Source organism: Pangasianodon hypophthalmus, chromosome 27 (assembly GCF_027358585.1).
Source record: "Pangasianodon hypophthalmus isolate fPanHyp1 chromosome 27, fPanHyp1.pri, whole genome shotgun sequence".
Taxonomy (NCBI): Eukaryota; Metazoa; Chordata; class Actinopteri; order Siluriformes; family Pangasiidae; genus Pangasianodon; species Pangasianodon hypophthalmus.
This window is the reverse complement of record NC_069736.1, coordinates 8196640-8211411: the sequence shown is the minus strand read 5'-3', so window position 1 is coordinate 8211411 and position 14772 is coordinate 8196640. Positions and strand designations below refer to the sequence as shown.

General features: G+C 38.6%; 1 protein-coding gene across 1 annotated transcript; it reads left to right on the top strand.

Moving 5' to 3' along the window:
- The first annotated feature begins 2702 nt into the window (after window positions 1-2702).
- On the top strand, window positions 2703-14772 carry ube2g1a (ubiquitin-conjugating enzyme E2G 1a (UBC7 homolog, yeast)). Its single transcript, XM_026922370.3, has 6 exons — window positions 2703-2910; window positions 8117-8219; window positions 9006-9103; window positions 10064-10242; window positions 10388-10511; window positions 13093-14772. The coding sequence occupies exons 1-5, from the start codon at window positions 2865-2867 to the stop codon at window positions 10472-10474; spliced, it is 513 nt and encodes a 170-aa protein (XP_026778171.1). The 5' UTR covers window positions 2703-2864; the 3' UTR covers window positions 10475-10511; window positions 13093-14772.

The window sequence follows — 14772 nt, the reverse complement described above, 5'->3', positions numbered from 1 at the left end:
GGGAGAACATGAGGGAGAAACTCTACACAATCAGTAACCTGAGCTCAGGATCGTACCAGGGATCCTGGTCCTGTGAGGTGACAAAGCTGTACCACCACCATGCTGCTATATCACTATGCTGCCCTTTAGTTCTTTCATTTTGTTTTTATTTTTCTTCCTCCCAGTAGACGAATTCAAGTTATGCGAAATATGACGGAGGATGCGACCTGCGCACAACGCCCTCACATGTTTGCAGCTATGCAGGCACAGAAGTGTGTAAGAATAACATTCATTACACTTTAAGTTAGCCCCACTTTGTCGTATTGTAGTTATCTTTATTATTACCAATTACCACAAACTCCTACTATAGGTCCCTGGAAGACTAGTGGTTAGGCCTTGGTGCTCTCACCGCCACACCCCGGGTTCGATTCCCAGACAGGGAACCACCCCCAGCCATTCCCAATTGGGGAGGGTTGCGTCAGGAAGGGCATCTGACATAAAACCTGCACCAAATCAAACATGTGGACCAATGATCCGCTGTGGCGACCCCTAATGGGAACAGCTGAAAGAACAACAACAGCCACAAACTCCTACTATGACAGGACTTTAAATATTGTCCATGTTCCATAACTAGACGTTTTACTGTGTAACATCATTTTTGTCTTTGTCTTTGTTTCATCATGTGCTTCTTTCTGTCTGTTGTTCTGACTCTACCTTCTCTTAATTTGTGGTATGACACATTGTATGAGAGAAAAGAGGGGAACTTCTTCTCCTCATCATTCTTCTCCTAATGCCCAGAGGTTCCTTCTCTTTTTTTATAAGCTACAGCCTATGGTTTGATTATTGCTGATCAACAGATTTCTGTTTCAGTAATAAACCGCATTAATAATTTCAGAGAAGAAGATCAATAAATTGACTTATAAATCAGGATTTAAGGGTGCTGACTGAGTCTAGAAATGTGACTTATCACTATTAGGGGGAATTCTTCATGTCTTACAATATGGAAAATATCTATTTTCAGTTTTAAAATATGGCAGGATTTTATACGCAGTAGAAAAGCAGATTCCACTGATTACATATTTATTACATATTACATATACAGATTACATATTTATTTATTTATTTATACTCAAGGTCAGGAATCTTTGTCATTAAATAGTATACATTTTGTATATTTAAATTTTATGCATAATATGAAATTTTAATTATAGAATTATAATTGCTTTTGTTTCTTCGTCAAAGAAATTATTATTATTTTTTAATTTGCTGAATTTGACAAATTGTGTAACTATTAATATATTGCATTTCCCAATCCTGGGAAATGCAATATATTAAATACCAAGTAAACACAGTGGGTGATTTTTTCAAATGAATTCAGAGTTCAAATGAAATTTTTTAGGACATATTATAACGTGTGTTGTGCCTGTTTCAGAGGCAAGAGGCTTGAATTTGAAGTCTCCACCTAGTGGGCAAGCATCTTAACTTCCTAATAAAACACAGTGATATGAAACCTACCTCTTGGTTTTTGTTCTGTTTTAATAAAAAAAAAGGCCTTTAAATCTCTCCATATTATGTTATGTATTATTAATAACCTTATTTCCTAAAACACAGCATTAATGCTGTGTTAATGTTAGTTAATGTTTAGACACTGTGTAAGATGAAGCAGTGATTCATGCTGAAATATTGATTATTTTAATTGGCTCTCTATCAGCTGATGCTATATCATTGATATCATTTTGATGTCTGATCTCTCAGAACACACTGTATCTCATATCTCATGCATTTTTTTCCTAACCTTAATAAAGCCACATAGTTTTATTTGCTGGTTTGTAGGTGTTGAAGCAGACTTGTGTTTTTCTGAATATTTAAGTAGTCTTTCAGTAACTTTTAACCTCAAAACTATTCAGAAATCTTCACTACAAAAAAAAAAAAAAGGTTTAACCTTTTACCCAGTACATTTTCAAACCCTACATGACTACCTTTCTCTGTAATTATATATTTGTGAAGTTCTAAGGTGACTTTTTAGCCTCAGGCAGCTTCGTGGAGTTGATCTAAATTACTAAGAAAAGTAAACTTTAACTGATGTGACAGCAAGAATGAGATTTAATACTCAGCATTGTAATCTATCTGCTGCTTCAACACAAGGCAGTTTGTGTTGTGAGAGCTAGCTATTGTTGGTAGCATTCAGGTGTAGCCTCAGAGTTTATCATTATGCTAGGTAACATTTGAGAGATTTGGAATTAAGCTGCTGTTAGTTAGCCTTAGGTAATGTTTACACACTTGAAACCTGATAAAATCAGTGTGTGATCTGAGTCAGATATCATTTGTGAAACTTTCTTGTAGTTTACTTTCATACTTTTATACTTTTCATGATTAAATTGAGTGAAGAATTTGAAGAGTATTTATTTAGATGATTAAATGCACTTTGACTTGAGTTAAGAATTTGGGTCCTTTTAGCATCTCTGATGTTAATCTGATGTAATATTTATGTAATATTTAATATTATATTTCCTTACATAAATTAACAAGTTAAATCTGGACATTGGTTGCTTTTTCTTATCATAAAAAACGACACACTAATATCCATTTGAATTAGTTCGAGATTATTATTATTATTATTATTATTATTATTATTATTATTATTATTATTGATTTATTTAATGTTTGCTTAGCGCATGCGCAAACGCGAAGCCCATAAGTGCCCTCGAGCTCTCTCTTTTCTCGTGGCTTCACCGGGGATACTGCGCATGCGCGCACCGGATCAGAATGTTGAGCAAAACGGACTAGAAGAGACGGCCAGACAGCGACGAGTATTTAAAGCCTGCGCTTCTTTTCCTTAGTTTAGTTTGAACGCGTATTATAGTCATAGTACAACAGAGATAACGATGACGGAGCCCCAGTCAGCGCTGTTACTCAGGAGACAGTTGGCAGGTAAATACAACAATGACTGCTGGCGAGTGAAATGGAAGTGGCTAAGCTAAAAGCTAGCTGCCAACCGGTAGCGTGTTAGCTAAGTTAGCTAATCGACTTCTTCGCTCGTGCTTCAGTTCCAAGCCTCTTTGTTTTGCTAAACACTTTAAATTAATACTTAGCAGTTGTACGTAGTGTCGCTTTGGTGTCAGTAGATACTTGTTGTGTTCATTTCGAGTTTGAAGGTTTATAAATGTTAAAGATTCGGGACGTTTTTACAGAATTTCTGGCCTGTTCAGCCGGCCGGCAGCATTGCTAAATGCTAACTAGCTTGCTAGCATGACTGCTTACGTATTGACGTCTGTGAAGCCACGTCTAGCTAGCAGGCTTTCCTTTTTCTTCATTCCTTCTCGCTTATTATATTGCCTCTTATTACTGAAACTGAAATACGAGTATTATTTTTACAGCATGGTGACTGATTGCAGGGTTTGTTCTCGTTGGTATACCAGTGTTTATTAGGCGACATGTTGTGTGCACGGCTGCTGCAGCAGGGTAATCAAATCCCTTTGTTTTTTTCCTCAGCTAGCAGGCTAAAGCTAGCAGGCTAAAGTTAGCAGACTCGGTTAGCCAGCTTTTAGCCAAGGGGTCAGACAGCAACAGCAGCAATCCGATCACACATCAGACGCGTTTGTAAGGGGGATTAACACGCAGGCGCTGATCTGTGGTGGTGTTGGTGTTATTTAAAGTCGTATATATGTGTTTTGCTTTCTCTCTGCTCTTTTGTCCACCGCTAGCAGTGATCAGGACTCTCTCAGCCTGATGCCTGACTGACAGCTCACTGCTTTGCTTTGGGGGTCCCATGATGTGCACATCAGGGTTAGCAACATACCATAATTTCAACACTACATTGATCTCAGTGACTGATAACAGAGTGACACTATGACAGAAAAACAGCACTTGTCATTGTGACATGTTTACAACAAATGCAAAATGGTTTATACCGTTTTGTGTTTCTGTGTTAAGCGCATAATAAATGTTAATAAATGACATTTACAGCATTTAGCAGGTGCCCTTATCTGTAGAGTGTTTTCTAATCTCTGTCAAAAACTTCCTCATGCTAATGTAAATAGGTCAGGGTCTAAGAATACTAGAGAGGGGTTACTACAGCCATTAAAAAAAAAAACCCTGCAGAATTTATTACCTCCTGTATGTTTTAGCGATGTTATTGGCACTGAAATGGAAATTGTTGGAAAATTAAATTCATAGGTTTTGGCGTGTATTTGAAACACATTCTCAAATTGATGATAAATAAAGCTGAAGACAATTTGAGTCCGATTTACACTAAATAGCGTACATACTCGACAGCAGACAAAACTCTAAAACTGAACTGACTGCATACACAAACCAGATTCTCCCAACTGTTTTTACCCTTACAGTGATTTGGCTCGAAAGACTAAGTGTTGTGCAATGTTTGCTATGAAACACCATACCCCCGCCCTTTAGAATCAGCATAGAACACCCCCTCCAAACACACACACACACACGCTTGTACATAAGCAGCGAGAACATTTGTTTCGTGCCAAATGTTCACAGCTGAGAGCAAACACCTCCAAGCCTATCCTGGCACCATGCCAAAGATCCTCCCCATCCAAGGGCTGTAAAGAGATCCTCCGGACCCTGGCTGGATGGCTCGATTCGTCCTCTTTCCAGCCGGAGCAGATTGACAGATTGGAATCAATCATGTTATGACTGCTTTCTCGTAGCACCAGCATAGTGAACTTACTGAACCCCGCTTATGCCCCTGAGCGCTCAGCTGCACCGGGGAGAAACAAAGAGTTTGCGCACACCACATGATTTTAGCCCTGATTTCCCAGGGCTAATTTTGGGGCTCTGCGGGTACTCGCTGCATGCTCATGTGGTGTTAACAGTTCAGCCATGCTATTTTCTCAGTCTGCAAGCGATCACTGAGGCTCTGCTGAATTGTGTAGCGCAAAACCCTCAGCAAGTAGTTGCGAGTTCAGCGATGAGAATCAGCCAATGAGAGTTCGAGAGAAAATCTAATTCATCTTCTGTAATGTGCAGCAGATCCCTGAATCCAGTTTGTCATCTATCTATTTGTGTGGGAGGATGAGGGCAAAATGTAAGCACAGTAGTATTGCTTTTATAAGAAATTATTTGGCCTGGTTGATTCCTGTGCATGCGTGCACCAGATCTTGATTCCTTGACTCGATTCTTTCTTGGGCAAAGTGTCAAAAACTTTTTTTGCAATTTACCTCCAGTCGGGACTGTAAATAAATGTAGAGAGTTATCTCATTATAAACTGCTTATTATAAAATTATATAAACTACGCATGTATATTCTGGTGAACAGCAGCCCTGATAAACAACGCACCTTTTTCATTAACTTTACTTTAGAAACCCATTTGTGTTTTGAGAGGGAAGACTTTTGCTGATTTATCTGTTTGGCAGCACGGACAATGGAAGCTAAGGTACATCAGAGAAAGATGTTGTGTTGCTTTGCTCTGATGTCAGACAACAGGTTATTAAGATTTGTGTAGGCTACAAAATAGGAGAAAAGGAAGCATATTATGAAATATAACGCTATTTTTGTCGATCTTAAAGCCGCAGACACCATGTTTAAATCGTGCAAATTAATAGCCGTCGCAGTATTTGGAATCCATCCGTGATTCCCGATACTATCGTCCCAAGCATAATGGATGGAAAATGCAAAATAGATGCAATAAGTTTAGTAGTTTGTGGAAATGTTGCACTGAAATTTGCTGTCTGCTCATCTCTGTCCAAGAACTGTCATGTGACTCTGAAATATTTTAAATATAAGTCAAATAATACCCTATAATGTTGCACCTCTTTTGCCAAACTTCACTCTATTTTGCTTCATAGTTGAGATTTAGGAGGAAGCTACGATTACACATAAACAGCTTCTCTGTATCTCGCCGCAGATGAATTTTGCACAAGTCTAAAGCACCACTTACGTGACCCTTGGGTGATGCGAATGCATCACGTGAAGAAATACTAGTAATACTATGAAGAAATAAGTTTTACTAGCATGAAACATGGCTGAGCTGAGTTTGGTATTGTGGTCATTCCTGCAATCTGTGAAAAGATAGCTAATTTCTGAATGTGGTTTGTACACTGTTTTTGTTGTTTAGAGGTCAGCTTTAGCTTGTTACATGCCCTGTGTAATAGTCTTACCCTGGCATTCACTGACAAGTCAGTTAAAGGCCAATGAGCTTTTACCTGCAGGTCATTTCCTGGAAATAAGATTGGATTTATACATGTACCTTGTTGTCCTTGGGATGGTAAAACAAAACCCAATTCAAATTGTTAAACTGACCAGACAACTTATTTGAAGGTTTTTTTTTTAAATATATATATATTTAAACCACCACTCATGTTTCTTCTAGGTGGTTCTGCTTTGTGTAATCGGGTCAGAATGCTCATATGATTCATTTGCTTATAAAAGCCGACACCACAGGCAGCCAGTTATTTCATCAACATGTTCTGTGTTCCTTCAGTCCTTGGTGATTGTTTTGCTGTGCTTCGTAAGCAGATCACATGCAAAAGGCCGTGCCAGGCCGGTCCTCATAACTCACACGGACAATCGGGCACCGCATGTGCTCTTAGATTTACACTCCGTGGCTCCAGCCCTGTGCCGTTTAAACCTGAGCGTGGCCACAAACAGGAACCTGAGCTCCTTTCTTACTGATCTGAAATCAGGTCTGCAGTTTCCATCAGTGGCTATGTTTAGGACAAGGACGGGGGGAGGGTGGTCCACCTTCCTTTCTGGAGCGTCAGAGCAGTGCTGTTTCCAGGCGTTCTTTTACCTGTAGGGAAAATAATTTATTTTTACAAGGGATTCTAATTTTTTTAATTGTCTCATTGAGGTTGTTTTAGGGTTTTTATGGTTTTTCCCTTTTAATCTGAACAGGCTGAAAGTATTAAACTTCAATCCTATCAGTGTGCTTTAGTAATTTAAAAAAAATTCTCCCATGTTCTCGTTAATGATCACAGTTTCTGTATATGTATCAATGTATAATATGATGTCGCTTCAACTTCTAATGAACCATAATTATTATCCAATATTTTTGATACCTTTATTTCCCTGTTGAACAAACAGCAAATCCAAACTTAATTTCACGTTTATGTTGTCCTTTAAATCCATTTTTTTAATGCGGAAAAAGTGATTAAAGTATGCTGTTTGGCAAAACACTCCAGGATTGAAGAAACACTGCGTTCTCGTTAATATAAATAAACTAACATTTTAGTTTTATATATTTATAGGATGTTTTGTGCTTTGAGAACGAATCTCATCTGCTGTTATTATATGCTGAAAGAGAGAGTAACTGAGGAAAGGCAGCACATTGAGCAAAAAAAATATATATATATCATCGTTGTGTAGTGCTGCTTAGCCAAAAATAGATTGTTTCGTTTTTCGTCTAGTCAGCAATGCCATGTCCTTCTGTGCAATTGCTAGCTTGTCGTGCATAATAAAGTTATGGACACGCTAAGAATGACAGCAGAGGTAGCAATGTGTTTATTACAGTAACGGATTACACAGCCAGAAGGTTTTCAGTGCAGTCCCTGATGAGAGCTGCTGGAGTAAGGAAGCTGTTCAGGTTAAAAAAAAAAAAAAAAAAAAAAATTAACAGGTAGAAGAGAACGTATTTTAATCGGTATCTTGAAAAAGTCAGCAGTGAGGTAACTGTTTGGTCATACACCGTGACTCTTGCTGTGATACTGTGATATGGCCATACTCGTAGCCTTCAGTGCAATAAATTCAATAAATTTTGACAACATTTCTGTAACACTTCATCACCTGAATTTGATTTCTGACCCTTAAACGACAGCGACAGATATGAGAGTAGACGAGTGTCAGTGAAATTGGGATGATGCAAATGATATTCAGGTGACGGGTGACTTCGCATTGTGTGTTTGTTGTATTGCACAAAGTGTGAATACAATGGAAAATCTGGTGTTTTTTTTTTTTTTTAATTGTGTGTGTGAGTCATTTGCATCATGTTCTGTTTATACCTTAACAACAATTTCAACTGGTATACTGGATCAACCATCAGAAGTCTTTTCTTACTGCTCAGTGTCGGGTTTAAAGTTTACTCACAGCATAAAATAGTGCCACCATTTACTCAGTTCCAGCCTGAAACACAAGCACATTTCTCCATCATTAATAACTATCTTTGTCTCTCTTGCAGAATTGAATAAAAATCCAGTGGAAGGCTTCTCTGCAGGACTGATAGATGATAATGACCTCTACAGATGGGAAGTGCTAATAATTGGTCCTCCTGATACACTCTAGTAAGTGCAGTCCGTCTCCTGGGTTTACTACACCTGCCCTAACAGGAGCGTGGAGTAGTGAGTTTATGGGATCAGACAGAATGCAATATTGAGTAACTTTTCTGACATTTATCAAAGGTTAGAGCCCTGGTATGGAGTCAGCTGTGAAGTTTGTGTGCTGGTTTTCCCACACCCAGTTCAAGGATAATTCTGTCCAAAGCAAATATACACTCAATTGTCATGCTTGTTGACAATCAGATATCATTTTGTTTGGCAAAAAAGTTGAACAAGTCGAACAGCTATTTGAGATGCTTGCTAACACACTCCACTGGGATTTATTTACAAGAACTAGGAAATGAATATAATGTGAATGAGCATGCTAGCTAGGAGTGTGGAAAAGTAGGCATACAAACACACACAAAAACCACTGAATCTAAATGAAGGTATAAAAGTATAAAATAAAACCTTTGTAATCGGACTGAAGTTTAAATATGAGGTTTAATAATTCCTAAAATGTTAAATAGCACATCTGTATTACATCTGGGTTTAATGTGGTTACATCTCACTGAATAGCCTTTGATGTGATTTGTATTCTGCTGCTGGTTTTCTTTTAATAAAACTTTTAATAAAACTCCTCTGTGTTAATTTTTTTTTAAATTAAAAATCTTTATTAGATGCAACAGTAGACATTACACAACAAGAGACTTGTGTGTGAAGCTCATGCTGTAGAATATGTGATGTAGGTGATAATGGTTGTTGTTTTTCCTGCATTCTTGCACTTTCTAAACACACATTTTGTGTCTACAGTGAAGGTGGAGTGTTCAAAGCCCATCTCACATTTCCCAAAGACTATCCTCTCAGGCCTCCCAAAATGAAATTCATCACAGAAATATGGCATCCAAACGGTAAAAGTTTTAGTTCCTTCTAAAAATTGAAATTCACTGATGAGCTATTTATGGCTTGTAATGATTTTTTCCTCTGTGTATATATAATCTGTTAATACTGGGACTTCTCAAGAGAATAGATAGGGATATTCCATGCATCAGTAACACAGTGATTTGTTTCTTGTCAAATATTAAAACCTCAGTAGCTATGTCATTAAAAACAGATGTGGCAGATTTTGGAAAAAAATAAAATAAATAGTGTTAGTTTAGTGGTATATCTTTGAATGAATGTGATTGACACCTGGTGTTTACATGCATCCTGGGAGATCCGATTGTAAGTGGACAGTGTTAAATACAGGTGTAAACATGGTATCTGATCATTCAAACCACATTTGTAGGTGGTCTGAGATGTATATGACCACATAACATCTGTAGTGTGAACACAAAAACGTCTCAATGTGCCTTTGCTCAATCAGCGCAAGACTAGAGCTCTTCCCCGCTAGGCCAAAGGCTAAAGGAGATGCTATAACAGCAGAGATGAAAGCAGCTGCTTTTCATAGCTTCTTTCATCGTCTTCTCTCATTCATTTCTAACTTTAGTTAGCAGACCACGCGTTTAAACAGCCCATACAGGTACATGAGAGGATTCACTGGACATTTTTTACCTGAAAATGAATGCAGCAGAGGATGGGTGTAATGAATGTGCACAGCACCCTTCCTCCCACGGAAACGAAAGGATGAAATCCAATCACAAGTGGTCACTAGAGATGCATTCATAATGCTGCGTATAAACGGCTATGCTTCTCGGCTGTCCGCTTGTGATCAGATCACTCGAGACAGATGTTAAGACCAGGTGTGAAGCGGGCCTTCGACATAGCCAGCCACACAGTTCATTATACAGCAAAACAGCCTGCACAATGTGATCTAGCTTCCTCTCCAGAGTTCACGCTTTCTAATTTCCTCTTCTTGGTCTTGTTTCCAGTTGACAAGAACGGTGATGTTTGTATTTCTATTTTGCACGAGCCGGGGGAGGACAAGTACGGCTACGAAAAGCCAGAGGAGCGCTGGCTTCCCATTCACACAGTGGAGACCATCATGATTAGTGTCATCTCTATGCTAGCTGATCCTAATGGAGACTCCCCTGCCAACGTGGATGCAGCAGTAAGTCTCCCTTCAAGAAGTTTAGAAACACTATTACATTTCAGAAAGTCTGATGGCAGTGAGCTGATGGTTAGTATCGGATTGCAATGAAGAAAATCTATCCACTTTCAGCTTTACTAAAGAAGACCGTTTTTTAATATTTCAGAAAGAGTGGAGGGAAGACCGACATGGTGAATTCAAGAGAAAAGTTGCCCGTTGTGTACGAAAGAGCCAAGAGACAGCCTTTGACTGATATTCATCCAGCAGCTTGTAGCGTCACTATTTTCAGGGTAAGTGTTGGACTTTACCCATGTGCTTTTATAGCCAAGATCCCGTGACTTGTTTATTTTGGTTTATCAAGCTAGTCTTGCTAAGCTATATATTCACCAGTGAGGAAAAAAATAAAGGTTGCCAGAGCATGATGCAGGAAGAAAAAGATTCCTGCCTTTAATCTAGTGCACTGAGCCTTAGTCCTAAGCCAAATAAACAAAACCTGAAGTGTGGGGCCCGGTTATTCAGAAGTTGTTAGTCACTTTGTGTTTGTGTGGTGTTGGCGCTAAGCTTTTGTGTCATGGGTAACCTGTTTGAACAGGTTCAGGGGAGCACAGTTGGGACTCCATGCACAAAGAGTTAGTGCAGAAAGCATGCCTTTTTTTTTTTTTTTTTTTTTATAAATTCAGGCCCTGAGTGGTAACCTAAAGTTTAATGTAGCCTAGTAATGCTGATTGAGACTGTTTCAATTCCAATAAAACTGTCTTGCATTTGATTTCATTTGAAAATTAATTAAAGTTTTTAATAATGTTTGTTTATTTGCCCACATTAATGTTGCTTGTGGCTAATCTTTAGGTCGTATGTAACTTGGGAACAACATGAAACTCTTCCAACAAAGTTAGGCCAAGTTTATTCACTGTATATGCTCACTACAATGTGCATAACTTAACAGAGCCGCAGGACTCTGCAGTTTTATGGTAATACTTGTAGAGAATCAGCTACTTGTACACAGATGACAAATTAATTTTAACATTTTGCTGGCGTGGTTTGAGTCCCCTTAGAGCAGGGATTCCCAAACGATCCCAAATGGACATTAAGAATTTAAGCCTTAAGCCTGTTTTTTTTTTTTTTTTTTTTCTTTTTCTTTTTTTAAAAAATATATACATTTTATTTCCAGATGTGTAATGTGGGAATACTGTAACATTTGTTAGTAACATACATACATGTAACGCAAGTGACTGTGGTTTTTATTCACCCCGGGTGGTGTGATAAGACCTGACACAAAGTAAAGGAGCCTGGTTTATACTCGATGCATGACACTCACTGTTATCTTTATGTGTTATGTACATCCGGAAGATTTAAAAGTGACCTTCATTAGATGGAACGAGCCAAACCATCCCTGTCCGTCAGGTTTCCAAGTCCAAGTGTGAAATATTGCATGATTTCACACTAATGAGCTCTGTCTCTCTTAAAACTTTCTGCTGCCAGCGTGGTTATTGTTTTGGGCTGCATCTCAAAACTAACTCGGACATTGTAGGCAATAGTTTTTACTAAACTATTCACTATTCTCTCACACACTCTTCACCCTCCTGCCGTCTGGCAAACGGTACCGAAGCATTTGGGCCCTCACGACCAGGCTGTGCAACAGTTTCTTCCCCCAAGCCATCAGACTCCTCAATACTCAGAAACTGGACTGAAAGAACACACACACACACACACACACACACACACAGCTGTACATCCTCTTTGCAATTTTTTACACATCCCCGCATTGCATTATGCTGCTACAAATAAGCTGCAACTTCTTATGTTTACACCTATTTCAGCAACTTATATTGTACTGTTTTTTTTTTTTTTTTTTTTTTTTTTGCACTATTGTCACTGGATTCACTTTGTAATAGAACTGTGTACTGGTCGGCGCTGCACTGGGACTTACTGTGTCCGTTGTCTCTCAGTAGTCATTGTACTGTCTTGTGCTGTCTGCACGTGTTTGCACTTGTGCACTTTATGTATAAATTTATGTAGTCCCTTGTAGTTCTGCGTTGTTCTGTGTTTGTCCTATGTAGCACCTTGGTCCTAGTTATGTACTAACTGGCTGTATATGGTTGAAATGACAAACTCCACTTGACTTGACTTGACTAATGTGGAAAACACAGAAGGCTGGTATGCAAAACAGACTTTTCAGTAGGCTTGAAGACTACAGGAAAGGTTTTTAAATTTCAAACACTAACTGTAGTAGGAAGGCCTATTGGGTAATAGGTGATTTGTAATAGGAAAATAACTGCAAATTAATGCAGCGTTTTTCTGACTAATCACCTGAATCCTGTTATGAAACATTTCTATCCTGATGCGAGTGGTCTCTTCCAGCATGACTCACGGAAGGGCTCAGGGAATGGTTTGATGAGAATCAAAATGATAGAAATCGTATTCTATGGCCTAAGCACTCACCAAATCTCAACCTTATTCAAGACATATGGGAGAATAAGGCCCAGTGCTGTAACACAATCATCAAAACCCCAATTGAGGGAATGTATTTTGGAAAGATGGTGCTTATTCCTCTCCCTGTGGCCTATCCCCTTACTAATGCACTTTATGCTGGGTTTTTTTTTTTTTGGTCTGTCTGTATTTGCTCACTGAGTAAAAGTATACCAAATATGATCCATTTCCTCCTCCCAGCAACACATGGTTCATTTTCAAAAAAAAGCTTTTAGGACATTTAGATAGATTTGTATTATGTGAGTAAAAATTGAAATGGGATCTTTATTGTTAAAATTGTTTGTGTCAAGTTCCCTTATTATGCATTTGCAATGTAATAATATAGAAATAGCACTGACTTCTGTTGGATTTAGCGTTTAATTATTATATTTCTGTCGTTACCAGGTATCCAGTCGAGAAACAACATGGCACTGTTTTCCTGCACTCTACCACCCTATTGCCGGATTCTTCTTGATTGAGCGTTGGCAGAAACAAGCTGGCATCAATAGGCTGCAATAGAACAATAACGGCTCCTACAGATACGGACGGAACGTGCCAAGCAAATGCCAACATCCAAAAAAAGAGAGAAAAACCATAACATAAGATGATTACACATTTTTACGCAAGTTTATGAACTGATACAACATTCAGGAAAGAAATTGTAAAGACCTGTAAATAGCACAGACATAAAAACCGGATAATATATAAGACTCCTCGTATCCATCCAGTGAAACACTTAGTACCAAATAAATAAATAGCGCTTTCTGTAGGTAGAATTCGAGTCCTGTAAAAAAAAAAAAAGAAAAAGAAAAAAAAAAAATCTTAAACAGAATGGTTAATTTCCCCTTTCCTTCCCCCAGCAGCTTCTCATGTAGTGCTCATCAGTTCTTTTACAGGTCATGTCGAGGGAGATGCGTAGCAATGAAAAGGGCCTTTCCCCCATCTCGTAGATTTTCATTGTCTATGAGCCTCACACTGACAAACTAGAAACAAACAAGCCAGAAAGGTGTTTTTTCTTTATTGGCATGTAGTATTTGAGGGAGGGTTTGATGGGAGGGCGGGTTGTTGGCGCTACTGATGTTCAGCATGTCATGTCAGGGGTTGGACGCTCACTTAGGGACACTTGAACTAAACGTAATTGATGTAAAGCATGGGAAAAGATGATTTCTGAAACAATCAATGAGCAATTGGATTGGTTTTAACTTTAGGGGTGGGGGTGGGACTGGGGTGACACTGGGGGCGTGTCCCTGCTTTGGCTGTAGAAAAGTTCTACTAAACAGGTCTGCACCTGTGCTTGGTTCTGCGGTGAGTTTTCAGCGATGGGACAGCTGACGAGGAAACCCATCAGATGTGATAACCTGCATGTTTAAGCTCATAGGTTTTAATTTGTCCTTTTTGTTTTTGTTTTTGTTTTGTTTTTTTTTTTGTTTTCAAAAGTGCCTCCGATTGCTTGGCTTGTTGCACCTCCTGCATTGGATCCGGAGCTAAAAACGGGAGATGTCGAAGTCTCTCTGCGCTCTTTCAGGCTCGTGTCGATGTGTGATTTTTCTTTTTTAATCCTTTGTACCAGCAGTAACGGATTATTAAAGATAATTTGGTGTAGCAATAATGGCCCCTTTGCCCAGCTGTGTGTGTGTAGTGTGTCCTATTTCCCCGACGTGTGAAGATTCAATATTCGGATAAAATTTAGAAACAGGTAAACATTTATGCATAAACTTTTGCCCATCATCTGAGAGAATTCCTTTGCAGAGCTTTGTTTTTCTTTTGTGCGTTGTCTTTGATAGGATTCGGTAAGCATGCTTTAACGGTAGGTTTCTCACAAACAGTTTCTTGGATTTTGTTCAGAAGGGGGGTGTATGTGTGTGTGAGCGTGTGTATCCGAATGTTACAGAGTAAGAATATGTTTCACCATCCCACTTCTCCCCACAATCCTTTATTCTCCGTTTAATTTTATTATGGCTCTGACAGACTACTGCAGTTCTCTTGCCTAATGTACAAAGACAAAATACTGATGTATATTTTTCATGTTATGGAAGTTGTCTCCTTCTCTAGTGAATTCTTCTAAAATATAATTTTTTTCCAATA